This window comes from Pectinophora gossypiella, chromosome 13, assembly GCF_024362695.1.
Source record: "Pectinophora gossypiella chromosome 13, ilPecGoss1.1, whole genome shotgun sequence".
NCBI classification, from domain to species: Eukaryota; Metazoa; Arthropoda; class Insecta; order Lepidoptera; family Gelechiidae; genus Pectinophora; species Pectinophora gossypiella.
This window is the reverse complement of record NC_065416.1, coordinates 15733442-15747665: the sequence shown is the minus strand read 5'-3', so window position 1 is coordinate 15747665 and position 14224 is coordinate 15733442. Positions and strand designations below refer to the sequence as shown.

General features: G+C 42.0%; 2 protein-coding genes across 3 annotated transcripts in view; one reads left to right on the top strand and one right to left on the bottom strand.

Moving 5' to 3' along the window:
* Positions 1-12828, top strand: part of LOC126372096 (structural maintenance of chromosomes protein 1A) — a 29799-nt gene extending 16971 nt beyond the window's left edge. The window contains exons 11-26 of the mRNA XM_050017643.1: positions 1433-1644; positions 2664-2838; positions 3271-3393; positions 4484-4615; positions 4872-4937; positions 5453-5586; positions 5874-5995; positions 6602-6783; positions 7265-7387; positions 7841-7950; positions 8288-8432; positions 9084-9188; positions 9726-9800; positions 10250-10428; positions 11505-11682; positions 12461-12828. Of these exons, the coding sequence (XP_049873600.1) occupies positions 1433-1644; positions 2664-2838; positions 3271-3393; positions 4484-4615; positions 4872-4937; positions 5453-5586; positions 5874-5995; positions 6602-6783; positions 7265-7387; positions 7841-7950; positions 8288-8432; positions 9084-9188; positions 9726-9800; positions 10250-10428; positions 11505-11682; positions 12461-12520 (2121 nt within the window). The 3' untranslated portion in view covers positions 12521-12828. The remainder of the gene's footprint in view (positions 1-1432; positions 1645-2663; positions 2839-3270; positions 3394-4483; positions 4616-4871; positions 4938-5452; positions 5587-5873; positions 5996-6601; positions 6784-7264; positions 7388-7840; positions 7951-8287; positions 8433-9083; positions 9189-9725; positions 9801-10249; positions 10429-11504; positions 11683-12460) is intronic.
* The window catches only part of LOC126372176 (protein-S-isoprenylcysteine O-methyltransferase), a 190441-nt gene that overhangs the window by 75516 nt on the left and 100701 nt on the right, over positions 1-14224 (bottom strand). The gene's annotated exons all lie outside the window — the stretch shown is intronic.

Sequence of the window (14224 nt, the reverse complement as noted above, 5' to 3'; positions counted from 1 at the left end):
ATATGGTACTCGAGGCTATGGATAAAGGTTGCCAGGTGGATGCTGTGTATACCGATTACTCAAAGGCATTTGATAAAATATCCCACACGTTACTAATACAAAAACTTAGTTATATCGGTATTCATGGCGATCTGCTGCGGTGGCTGGAGTCCTATCTTAGAGATCGTACTCAGGCTGTAGCTGTTAAAGGATTTATATCTAGCTTTATCCCGATTACTTCTGGTGTGCCACAGGGCTCTCACCTTGGACCCCTACTATTTAATATTTTCATAAACGATATTGCTGAGTGTTTTAATCACGCCAATATACTTTTATATGCAGATGATACAAAAATATTTTCTATTATAAAATCGGAGAAAGACTGTTACAATTTGCAAGCAGATCTCGATAGATTATACATATACTGCTCAAATAATAAACTACATCTAAATCAAGATAAATGTCACATAATAACATATACAAGAAAGAAAAAACCAGTTTCCTTTACCTACAATTTTGATGGTAAAGCTCTGAGTAGAGTATCCGAGATGAGAGATTTGGGTGTAAATTTGGATAGCCAGCTGTTGTTTGATTCACACGTTAACAAAATTACTTCTAAAGCCTACAGAATGTTGGGTTTTATGTTTCGTCAAGGCAAAAATTTCAAAAAGGCCAAGACGCTGATTTTATTGTATAATTCACTTGTTCGATCGCAGCTAGAATATGCATCAACCGTTTGGAGTCCACAATACGCCAAGTATATTGACGCTGTAGAGAGAATTCAAAATAAATTTATTAGATGGTTAAAATTTAAATTTAAGAACCATAAATTTGAAAATATTGTATCTCTGGCAAAGCGAAGGGAACATAGAGATCAAATTTATTTATACAAAATTATTAATAATTTAATAGATTCCCCATACCTGGTTAGTCAGATTGCGTTTAGGTGCCCAGTTGCAAGATTGCGTTCAAATAGAATTTTTTCTATTCCCAATGCAGCCACCAATTACGCCAGAAATAGATTTATTGTACGAGCATGTTTAAACTATGATGGATTTTATGGTGATATAGATATATTTTCTAGTAAGGTAAATGCCTTTATCAATGCTGTAAAACAATGTAGCTGAAATGATTAAAACATGTAATAGATAGATATATAATGAATGCTTAGATATAGAGGGATTGTTTACAGACGTTTCTTTTTGTACCTATTAATTTAATTCTTGGGCCTAACAGTATAACTTAATATAATTTATAGACTAGTTCACCGCAATTTGCAACGAAATATAATATATGTTAGATACATCGGTGGAAACTGCTTTGGCTTAATGTGTTTAATTATAAGTTTATATCTTTAAGTATCTATTGTGTAAGCTGTTTGTTTCCTTAATAAAGAAAAATAAAATAAAAAATAAAAATAAAATAGTTACAAAATAGTCTTTCTTCCCTACAGTACGACCGCATGATCAACATGTGCCAACCGACACACAAGCGGTACAACGTGGCTATCACCAAGGTGCTCGGCAAGTACATGGAAGCCATCGTGGTGGACACGGAGAAGACGGCGCGCCGCTGCATCCAGGTGCTGAAGGAGCGCATGCTGGAGCCCGAGACCTTCCTGCCGCTCGACTACATCCAGGCCAAGCCGCTCCGGGAGAGGCTCAGGTAAGTCCACCAGCTGTGTGCACCATATCCAGGTGTTAAAAGAGCGTATGCGGTAACGGACTTGCACTAATGAGTTATTAATTTATTTTTAACGGCCTCTGTGGTCCAGTGGTTGAGCGTTGGTCTCACGATCCGGAGGCCCCGGGTTCGAATCCCGGTGGGGACATATCTCAAAAATCACTTTGTGATCCCTAGTTTGCTTAGGACATTACAGGCTGATCACATGATTGTCCGTCAGTAAGATGATCCGTGCAGAAGGCACGTTAAGCTGTTGGTCCCGGTTACTACTTACTGATGTAAGTACGTAGTCGTTACATGAGCCATGTCAGGGGCCTTTGGCGGCTCAATAATAACTCTGACACCAGGGTTGATGAGGTTGGTAATTCACCTCATAACCCAAACGATTAGAAGATGAATTTATCTTTAGTGCAGTTTTCACTAACACTTGGCTCGATAATTATAGACGGCGATACGGCTCACTACCTATCACGTTGGTCTAACAGAAAGCTCCGTGAGGTGTGTGTACTTAGTTCATCTTGCGATGGATGTACGCTCACGAGTGCTAATATGTATACACTTTAAAACCACGTCACATTAACTTTCCTGACAAATTAAACAGTAAGTCTCATCATCATCATCAGCCCATTAACGTCCCCACTGTTGGGGCACGGGCCTTCCCTATGGATGGATAGGGAGAACGGGCCTTAAACCACCACGCGGGCCCAGTGCGGATTGATGGTTATTAACGACTGCTAATGCAGCCGGGACCAACGGCTTAACGTGCCTTCCGAAGCACGGAGGAGTTAGAGATGAAAACTTTTTTTTTTGTGGTCACCCATCCTATGACCGGCCTTTGCGAAAGTTGCTTAACTTCAACAATCAACACCGAGCTCCTCAGTAAGTCTCATTGAATGTCAAATATGATAGCGCGACAGGGTTCTAAAGTGGGTACATGTTATTGCTCATGACTAGTGACTGAATGTTACGTGTTATGTTGTTAATCCATATGATCTGTTCAGGGACATACGAGAGCCAAAGAACGTGAAGCTGCTCTTCGACGTGCTCCGCTTCGAGCCGCCCGCCATCCACCGCGCCGTGCTGTTCGTCACCAACAACGCGCTAGTCTGCGAGACACCTGAGGACGCCTCCAGGGTGGCCTATGACCTGGATCGGAACAAAAACAGTCGCTATGATGTGAGTTGTTACCTACATATCCAAGAACGGATACCTATAAAGATTACATAGCATAAACAGTCTTACTAACAGTTCTTTTGTACCTACTAACACCTATGGATCCAAATCTGAAATAAACATTTATTTATTCATTCATTTATACATCCCACCACTGCGGTTTGATTGATATGTTTTTTTACTCCGAAGCACGGAATCATGTTACTTTTCGGACAATCAGGTGATTTAAGCCTGCAATGTTTTTATCAAACAAAGGGCAAACTGACAAAGTGTTTTTGACAATGTCCCTATCGGGAATCGAACTCGGAGCATCGGATAATGGGCAACGCTCTAACCACTGGACCACGGAGGCTGCTCCACTGCGACTTGATGGAGGAGTTTTACAGCTGGCAGCCAAAGTATGAATGTGATAAAATTGGTGTTGTATGTTTACAGGCTTTGGCGCTGGACGGCACGTTCTACCAGAAGTCCGGCATCATCTCCGGTGGCTCCCTCGACCTGGCGCGCAAGGCCAAGCGCTGGGATGAGAAGCATCTCTCACAGCTGAAGGCTAAGAAAGTAACTATCAGAAAGAGAGATAGAGAGAGAGAAAAAAAATATTCATCAACTTGTGACACACTACATACAGAGCAATCACAAATAACTATTATACAGAAACAGAATTAAAAATAAGTAGATGTACTCGGCACAACAGTGAAAAGGTCACGAAGTCATCATCGTGTCTATTCCCAGAGAAACAGACGCTGTTTTTCAATCGCTCCTTAATATCACTTATTTATCAACGCAATAGTTTGTAACACAGTTCGCTCGACCATTATAGACGGCGATACGGCTCACCTATCACGTTGGTCTAACAGAAAGCTCGGTGAGGTGTGGGTACTTAGTTCATCTTGGAATGGATGTACCTCTGACTACCCCAATTGGGATATAGTCTAGTTAAGTTTGTAACGATGGATGTATGTTTATTACTCTTTCACGCAAAAACTATTCAACATATTTTAATGAAATGAAGGACTTTCCAGGCTATGTTCACCAAAAACACAATAGATGGCGTTGTACAGCTTTACATACATACATACATAAACTCACGCCCGTAATCCCTAATGGGGTGGGCAGAGCCACAAGTAATCAAAGAACTCGCAGCCACTGTTGATACGATGTCGTAAGCTGGATATGATGAACCTTATGGTGATAAGGGATCAGCCTATCGCCCATAACATTAGTCCATCATGTTAGATGACACAATCCCTCTGTCGGTTTTTACGACATGCCCGGGTAGACAAGCAGCTGAACGTTTTCTATGTTTTTTATTTGCTCCCAGAACAGCATAGAAGCACAGATTAACTTGGTAATTACCTATTTTCTCGTTACTCGGGTACATAATTATACGAAAATACAATGTAATGGCAGAAGTGAGTATAAAACGAATTGTTGCTTGATACTTTGGATCAGATATGGGATAGAATTATGTTGCTACCAATATTGCTACTCTTTATTTTGATCTGAGCAATAATGGGTGCCTGGGTGTAATAAAAAGGGTCATCATTTATACCCAAAAACATATTTAGAAGATGCATATGTCTGTTATCCATGAAATTAGAACGTAGCCTAGAGAGTCCCTTATTCAAACCAAATGCGTCTTTCCCAGGAAAAACTAACAGAAGAGCTGCGTGAGTCAATGAAGAAGTCCCGCAAGGAGTCGGAACTGACCACGGTTGACTCGCAGATCCGGGGGTTGGAGTCCCGGCTCAAGTACGCCATCACCGACCGGGACACCACGGTATGATACTTTTTCTTTTTTTATTTAATTAATTTCCATTTTCTTATCCGCCGCAAAGAATGGCTAAACGACAGGCATAAAATTTATGGAACACACATCAATATTAGGTAGATTTTTAAACAATCCTTAAATTATTCCTGGTAGTGGTTGCTTGGAAGAAATTGCTTCAGAGCAATGACGCCGCTCATTTGTACTGTTGCTAAATGTTTTGTTTGTGTGCAATAAGGTATATTTGGTTTGATTAATATTATTTCAGCTGAAGCAAATCAAAGCTCTGGATGCAGACCTCGCGGAGTTGGAACGGAAGATGGACGAGTTTGGGGTGAGTCGTATTTAATGGACTACTTCACTATTTGGTCAAATGAGATACTTTTTAAGAAACGTCTAAACGAAAATTTTCTATTAAATTTGGACGCAAATACTGTCAGAGTCATCATCACTTCCCGGTATCCCGTTTCTTACGGGTCCGCTTACCTCACCTGAAGATTTGACTGGTCCAGTTTTTTATAAAAAATTTTTTAGATACTGTCCTAATGGCGTCATCAATGAAAAACAGTCAACGATTGCTCATTGTTACTTATTTCATATTTAAAATTAGAAAATAAGTCGCAAATAACAATAATATTATTTTGATCACCTTAGACTGGTGTCTATTTCCAGATTAGCGTTGTATAATTTATCTTTGACCAGTGAATGTCCTTATCATGACTGTCTACTAACATATTCGCCATAGTTAATTTGTCCATTACCATGGAGTAACTATTATTATAAGTACTACGTAAATCAGACTAAGTCTAAAATGTATGAACATGCGTTAACCATTAATTGTTTGGGCAGCCTCAAATCGAAGCCATCGAGCACACGATCCGCGCACGCGACCTCAAGATCCAGGAGATAAAGGAGAACATGAACAACGTGGAGGACGTGGTCTTCCGCGCCTTCTGCAGAGACATCGGCGTCGCCAACATCAGGTAACTTCACCATCAAAAACGGATGATGGTGTTGGTAATCCACATCACAACCCACACGATAGAAGAATAAGAAGACCATAAAAAAAAGAAACGTTTATTCTTCTACAAACAGTGTTAGAAGTAGTAGTAGTTAGTGCCACAAATAGCCACCCCCACCACCATACCTCCACCACCTACCATCCACTATCACCCACCATTCACGACCACTCACCCACCACCACCCTTTTTGATTTTCATTGCGCTCAATTATTCTGCCAATGTTTAATTCGTTTTTTATAATGTTTCAGACAATACGAGGAGCGCGAGCTGCGCGCGCAACAAGAGCGCGCCAAGCGGCGCATGGAGTTCGAGGCGCAGATCGACCGCATCGCCTCCAACCTCGAGTTCGAGCGCTCGCGGGACACGCAGAGTTAGTACACGCTATGATACGTCTGTTGGACTATATGGTCTGAGGGTCGATGACCGACCACAGCTATTCTGGTATCAGTCTCATTATTGAGCCGTCAAAGGCCCCTGTCAATATTCACGGGTTATCTAAACGGAATCAGCAGCTTCACAATTAGAGTTTGTCAAAAATGGCAGTGGCTTCTGTAAAGACCAGACAACGTAGAAACACGTCCCACTGCAATATCTGTCGCTGTGCTTCACGCTACTTAGAGGACACCGGAATAAAAACGGGATAAACTAAAACGCTTTGCCTGATAAACAACTGTAACGCAATTTGCGTGGACCAGTTTATAATTGTTTGGATTTTCAGACACAATAATTAAACAACGGCTATTGGACTTAAAAAGGCATCTGGGCCTTAGTAGAGTATTTTTTACGGCACCAACGGCTCAAGGTGTCCTCCGAAGTACCGAACAGCGTGTGGAGCATCGTGATGGAGTATACTCCATAACGCCTCCGGTTCATTGAGAGGAGGCCTGTGACTAGCTGTGGGACGTATATAGGCTGTTTATGTTTTTATGTTTATCTGGGCCTTACGAGCGTAAGTATATCGTTCGTGTGTGGACAGAGAACGTGACCCGGTGGGAGCGCACGGCGCAGGACGGCGAGGACGAGCTGGAGACCAGCCGCCAGGCCGAGGCCAAGCAGCGGCAGGACATCGACCGCGAGCTGCGCAAGGCCGAGGCGCTCAAGGCCGACCGCAACGCGCAGCGGGCGCAGCACGAGGCGCTCGAGGAGGAGGTCAACAAGGTCAGCTGGCGCGATAGCCTTTTGTTTTAAATATTAAAAAGATTTCAGTGAGTTTGACCATATCCAAGCAGCTATGTGGTTTAAGGTTGAGCACGCAAACTGAAAGAGCCTATTCACAAATATTATTACCCTGTATGACCCGTATAACCACTTAGTACAACTGGTTGTACTACAGAGATCAACGAGAAGCAGCCCGTAAGCCCCTGCCACCGTATTCTGGCGACTTATCTGCTTGAATAGATTGGTATGCCATTTGGGAGGAAGCTCCATAACTTGGGCGATCCTTAAAGTAAAAAAGCTTATGTTTCTCGCAAATATGACATAATTGCGAGATACATAACGACATGATGCAATATAGCGCAGAATTGACACAAAAGAGCACCAAAAAACAATGTATCTACAACAATAGCTAAAAACACAATTTATTTTTCTTCCCCCATTCGTTTGGCCCTCTTATAACACTTTATGAATTACGGCGCAGGCGCGCAAGGAGCTGACGTCGATCCAGAAGGACATCCAGTCGGTGCAGAAGCAGATAGCCAGCATCGAGGCGCGCATCGAGAGCAAGAAATCCGACAGGCACAACATACTGCGACAATGCAAGGTAATTTGTACTTTGTGTCATCATTATCTCTCTATTTTTATCCGTTATTTCACAGGTTCCGCTTACCTAACCTGAAGATTTAAGGTCCGGTTTTGTACAGAAGCGACTGCCCGTCTGATCTAACCCACGAAACAAAAACCAGCTCAATATAGATTAGTTCGCATACCCCCGAAACGCAATTCTCGGGAATGGGGGTTTCCTCACGTTTTCCTTCACCGTGTTTCCTTCACGTGATACCCAGCGCAGGTACCCCTAATACTGGGTAGCATTTGGCCCAATGTTGTTGGGTCTTTCTCCGAAATTCAATTTCTAGATTGTAGATTTGAACCGGCGACGTGATAACCACTACAAATATACTTTATTGCACCAAAACTACACACACACACACACACACACACACACACTACACTACATTACGGAAACTTCCTAGACCAATATATTTGATGATTTCAGATTGACGACATTCAAATACCTCTGCTGGAAGGTGTGCTGGACGACACGGCTGACACGGAGTCCGACCCCTCCTCCATGTCTACCACGCAGCAGTACCAGAGAGAATCCAGGTAAACGTGCGGTCGGTCGATGACTGATGACACCAACCCTGGTGTCAGGGTTACTACAGGCCTGGAATAAAGAGTAATACTACTTATAAAAGGTTAACTCTTCGCCCCGCACCAATAGGCTAGTTTCCAACTAGTCAAATCAGTTACTTTTTAATAAACGTCACACACAAAATTACTATGGAATTTGCATCAAAACGCACATTGTGACGTCATAGAAAAACGTGAAAAAAGTCGAAATTATTGTTTTTTTGACATGGTTCATGTAATGACCACATACTCAAATAAATAGCCGGAACTGACTGCTCTAACCACTATTATGTATGTATGTTATTTACAGGATCCGCGTGGACTACAGCGGCCTCCAGGAGTCTTTGAAGGATCTGGAGGAGCCGGACGAGATCAAGCGTAAGGCTGACAAGCTGCAGAAGGCCATCAACTCACTGCAGAACACCGTCGACAAGATCCAGGCGCCTAACATGCGGGTACGTACACGTGCACACTGTGGCACTGTGGGTACGTACGTACACGTGTACGCTGCGGATACGTACGTACACGAGCGAAGTAACTGAACTCCTCGTACTGAATACTAACCGCCTTAGGTATAAAAAATAAACAAGACGTGAATAGGTGTATAAGTATTTGACAGCCAAATTGGTTGATCTTCAAAAACTCGTCTTTTGGAGACAGCTCTAGATGGCTCAATACACTCTTACTGAGATTTATTACACTTTATAAAATTGTGAGTTAAGTAAGAACACGACTCGGATTAATATAAGACTCGAGCGCAAAATAACTGCTAGATGGTTATACTACTATACTCATCGGATGAAGAACAACGTGAGGTCGATGGCCGACGCCATCAACTCTGGCGCCAGGGAATCTGACACATTTATGCAACGTAATTACACAAGGTGTTATGGCTGGGGAATACAATCCCGATCTCGCGGGATTGATATTTCCAATACCGTGGGATCTCGAATTGGCAATCTCGAGTCAGAATTACATTGCCTAGTTATGGCTGAAGAGAAATACGAGAAACTGCGACAGCAACACATCTTTTAAATCAATGTAAGTGTTCATTACAAGAGCTACTGTAGAAACCTAAATTTTATAATAAAATGTTACCTTCCCAGGCTATGCAAAAACTGAACGAGGTGCGTGAGAAGGTCAGTGCTACGAATGAAGCCTTCGTCGCAGCCAGGAAGCGCGCGCACAAGGCTAAACTAGCTTTTGAAAAGGTGAAAATATTACCATTTTTTTCTTGCCTCCACTTTTTACTTTTCTTTTCTTTTTTTAAGAATAAAAGTTAGAGACTGTTTGGATCTCGAAGGGAAGCAAAACATCGTGAAGAAACCCACATTTCCGAGAAATGTATTTTCGGAGGTATGTGACCTAACCTGTATTGGGCTGGTTTTCCCCTTCGCGGATTGGAAGGTCAGACGGGCAGTCGCTTCTGTAAAAAACCGGCTGGACCCTGTGAAAAACGGGACAATGCTAAGGAGATGATGATGATAAGTGATACGTAGATGAGATATTGAAAAACGCATTTCACAAAAATCTTTAGCATATTCACGTAAGTAGATTGACGAAAAGAAAAAAACAATCAACCACCCCTTTGAGCCGATTCCTTCGGTATTTCAGTTGTCATTGCAACCATTCTGCAGTTCCGAAACATTCGGTAAACGATTAAACAGTAAAACAAGTTAACTTGTATCTTCTCCTCTATCGTAGAGAGAGAGGGAGAGTTGTATCTTATAATGGTTCTTCATTTGCAGGTCAAGAAAGAACGCCACGACAAGTTTATGGATTGCTTCGAACACGTCGCCAATGAGATCGACGCTATTTACAAGGTGATAAGAGATACTTCTGCACAACATACAGTGAACTCTAATATAAAAAAGGCATTAAACAAATACAAAAACTAGAACATAAACAGACTATATACGTTTCACTGCTGGGCACAGGCCTCTCCTCAAACTACCGGAGAGGTATGGAGCATACTCCACCGCGCTGCTCCACTGCGGGTTGGTGAGGGTGTCTTTTGCCGGGACCAACGTCTAAACGTGCGCTCCAAAGCACTTACAATCAATCATTTTACTTTTTCGGACAATCGGGTGATTCAAATGTGCATTGCCCTTACCAAGAAAAAGAGAGTACAAAGAGATTTCGGCAATGTCCCCATCGAGAATGGAACCTGGGTTCGAAAAAAACATGAAAGAGTTAAATTATAAAACATTTTCAACACTGTAGGCACACTACCGATGTGTTGTTGTAACTTTAACCCGTTATTTCTCCCCAGGCGCTAGCGATGAACCAGTCCGCCCAGGCCTTCCTGGGCCCTGAGAACCCTGAGGAACCGTACCTGGACGGTATCAACTACAACTGCGTGGCGCCCGGCAAGCGCTTCCAGCCAATGTCCAACCTCTCAGGAGGAGAGAAGACCGTCGCTGCGCTCGCGCTGCTCTTTGCTATACACAGGTATATGCATACATAAGTTCGCGCCTATTTCCCGTTGGGCTAGGCAGATACCACGGAATTCCACTTACTACGATCCTGACACACTCGCTTCTTCCACACGCTCTTCCCTCTGCTTTTTGCTCTTTTCTTTCGCTTGTTTGGTAATTAAGTATAAGGTTACAATGGGATTGGCATATCCAATAGGATAAAAATCCCACAGCTCAATAAAGATATTAAAAAAAAAGATCCTGACACACTTTCGCTTCTTACACTCTGAAAGTCTTCATGCATGCTCGCCGGTATAGAGTACTCTTACCCTGGCCTTACTTTACATAAACATAATACATACATAAACAGCCTAAATACGTCCCACTGCTGGGCACAGGCCTCCCCTCAATCAACCGGAGGGGGTATGGAGCATACTCCACCACGCTGCTCTAATGCGGGTTGGTGGAGGTGTTTTTATGGCTAATAGCCGGGACCAACGGCTTAACGTGCTTCGGAGGGCCTTACTTTAAAAGTTTTTTTTTGTTTTGGTTTTCCCCGAAGGGTAAGGCAAAGGGAACCATGCCCATACAGCCATTTCTTACGTATTTTTTTTCTTGATGATTGATGAAATGATGAATGGTGATGATGAAGAAACCTAAGCCCCCACCCTCGGAGTAGACTCCTACTCCGAACCCCAAACGAATTAACTCAAAAGTCCGCATAAACTTTCGAGTTATGAAGCGGCTTCTTGGCACGAAGCGAGAATAGGCAGATACACTTTGTTTATTGAATACTCCAATATAATAACACTCGCGAATGTCTTCCGACTAACTTAATGCGATCATTAACCACAAAACACCACTTCGTATTAATTATTTAGATTATTCAATGAAGAACGTTTCCCGCCAAAAAGCCAAAACCTCGCTATACACTTTTCCCCGGCTATACAGGTTGTGAGAAGCTGCAGTAGTTTTAGGCGGATGAGACGTTCGTTATGTAAAATTGACGATTCAAAGTGTAACTATGTTACCTACTGAATAAAGATATTTTTGAATTTGAATGTGTTAAATATGGAAAAAACCACTAATATAACCCGTTGTCCCCCGCAGCTACCAGCCAGCCCCCTTCTTCCTTCTGGACGAGATAGACGCGGCCCTGGATAACACCAACATCGGCAAGGTGGCGTCCTACATCCGCTCCAAGAAAGGATGCCTTCAAACCATCGTCATCTCGCTCAAGGAGGAGTTCTACGGGTGCGCCGACGCACTAGTCGGCATCTGCTCAGAGGTACGCATAATCGATAATAAATTTAAACATGTATAAACCTCAGATAAATTATAAACGGGAGTGTCCTTTGAGAGAACTTGACTTTACTTTTTTCTGACACTTTTTGGAGTAGATGAGGTTCTTCAAAATACAATTACATATCTTTATTTTATGAGCCACGCTCTTGTCGGTGTAGCATTCTCCATCGAATTAATTACTATTTTTTAGGGAAAAATGAAGCAATGAAACACAAATCACGAATCGTTTTTTTTTTAGAACGTCTAGGGCCCTGCGCCGAGATTTTTCTTGCAGCTTCTTTTCCCCGGCTATATAGGTTGTGAGAAGCTGCAGTAGTTTTAGGCGGTTGATATGACGGATGAGACGTTCGTTATGTAAAAATTGACGATTCAAAGTGTAACTATGTTACCTACTGAATAAAGATATTTTTGAATTTGAATCGTTCATGTACTTCTGCAGAATGGAACGCGTTGGCAACTTTCGACAATAATTTCTCTTAGTGTACAACCCCGTAGAGTTTACGCCGCTGTGTTGTCGTAAAAAATCGATTCATTAAACATATATCGTAGTATATCACTGGTGCTGGTTCTTGACTTTTAGAAATGGACTTTATAATTTAAATTAACAAAAATGATAAAAGCAACACCCGATCGCCATGATATTAGAAGGGTAGAAAGTTAAACGCGGTGTTGCCATAATATAAAACAAATTTTAGTATGTACTACACAATCGTAGAAACTTCTAAAAATATTTCTTCTAATAATATTTTTTTTTATTCCAGCCGGCTGACTGCCTGGTCAGCGACGTGATCACACTAAGCTTGGAGCAGTATAGCGACTAAACCTACACATTATGTTAAAATACAAATAATATAAAACTTAGTGTTCGTTTTCATTCCTGGCGGGTTAAAATGGCCACATCGAAGCAATTCATCTAAGAAAGCAATATTGCTATTTGACATTTGTTTGCATTGCGCACTTACTTTCATATGCGCTAATGTCAAATTGCAATATTGCTTTCTTAAAAGAATTGCTTCGATGTGGCCATTTTAACCCCACGTTCGTTTCTCAAATTTGTCTTTTATTTTTGGATTAGATTTAAGACGTACATTTTATGATATGATAATTTAATAAACTGACTATTTGGAAATGTTGCAGTTTTATTTTTTATTGTCTATACAACGTTATGCGCTAAATTTGCAGATTCATAGTGACGTTAGTGCGCCAAAAATTGACAGTTCCGAAGCTCCGCAAGAAACTACGCATGTAGTCAAAACTTATACCACAGCCCAGACACTCCATACAAAAAGAAATGTTCAGACTACACAAATGCACTGTGGCTTATCTGTGGAGTAGGAGTAAGGTAGACAGTCCACCCGCGCTCCCTTTTAGTTAGTGGGCTCTGTTTTCCGCATTTAGACTCTAAGATGGCCCATTATGCGCGCTATCGTTGACTACGTAAGCCAACCTAACTCCTTCCAGAAGCTTTGAAGCCTCCTGGGGTCTTCACAGGCTTCGCGGAGCGACCCCATTCCTGTAAGGACTTTTACCCGTTGTGCTGACAGTCCCGTGCATTCCAGGATTACATGGGGGGCAGTTTCTCCTGCATCCAGACAGCCTACAAAGTGGGCTGTCCGTTATCCCTAAATTGAATAGATGTTTGTTGAGTGGGTAGTGACCCGTAATGCTGCCCACTACTGCTGGGCACAGGCCTCCCCTCAATCAACCGGAGGGGGTTGCATACCTAATATATAATCGTTCAAATATATTTTTTATATATATGTAACTCTATCTGATAGATACCTACATTGCTTATTTGCGCTATGAGTCATGTCAGCTTCGCGGGATCCAACAGACGGAAAATTAAGGAGCGACTGAAAAACAGCGTCTGTTTCTTCGGAAATAGACACAATGCTGAGTTCGTGTCCTATTCACTGCTGTGCCACATTATGTACGGAGTTTTAAAAATTGTTTTATGATATTTTTTGTTGTTTTTACTCTGTTTGTAACACTTCGTATGTAATGTGTCACAATTTGTTGAATAAACATTTTCTCTCTCTCTCTCTATTCGGAGGTCCGCGCTCCCTTACTCTTTAACGTCTTACGATTTAGATAGTGACCCATAAAAGAGGGTAGGTAAATAAAACTCGAACCGGGGCGAGGGGTGCGGGTGTGTCCTATACGTAGTATTATATATTGCATTGTCTTTAGAAGCCTGATGAACCAAGTACCCACACCTCACCTAGCTTACTTTCTAACGGAAAGCTCTATAGAAATACATAAAAAAAACCACAAAAGCAAAATGGCTATAAAATAAAATACATACTTGAGCGATGTTCTGGCTCTGGCGACATGATTGTCTTCATTTTATGGTAGAGGGTACACATTCAGGAATTCGTAGTAAGTGAAATTCCGTGGTGGTAGGCAGAGGCCTACCCCAAAGGGAAATAGGCGTGATCTTGTGTGTGTATATGTATATTTTGGAACACCATCACATGTACCGAATAACTTGATATATTCCGTCTTACAAGTTTATAACACACGCG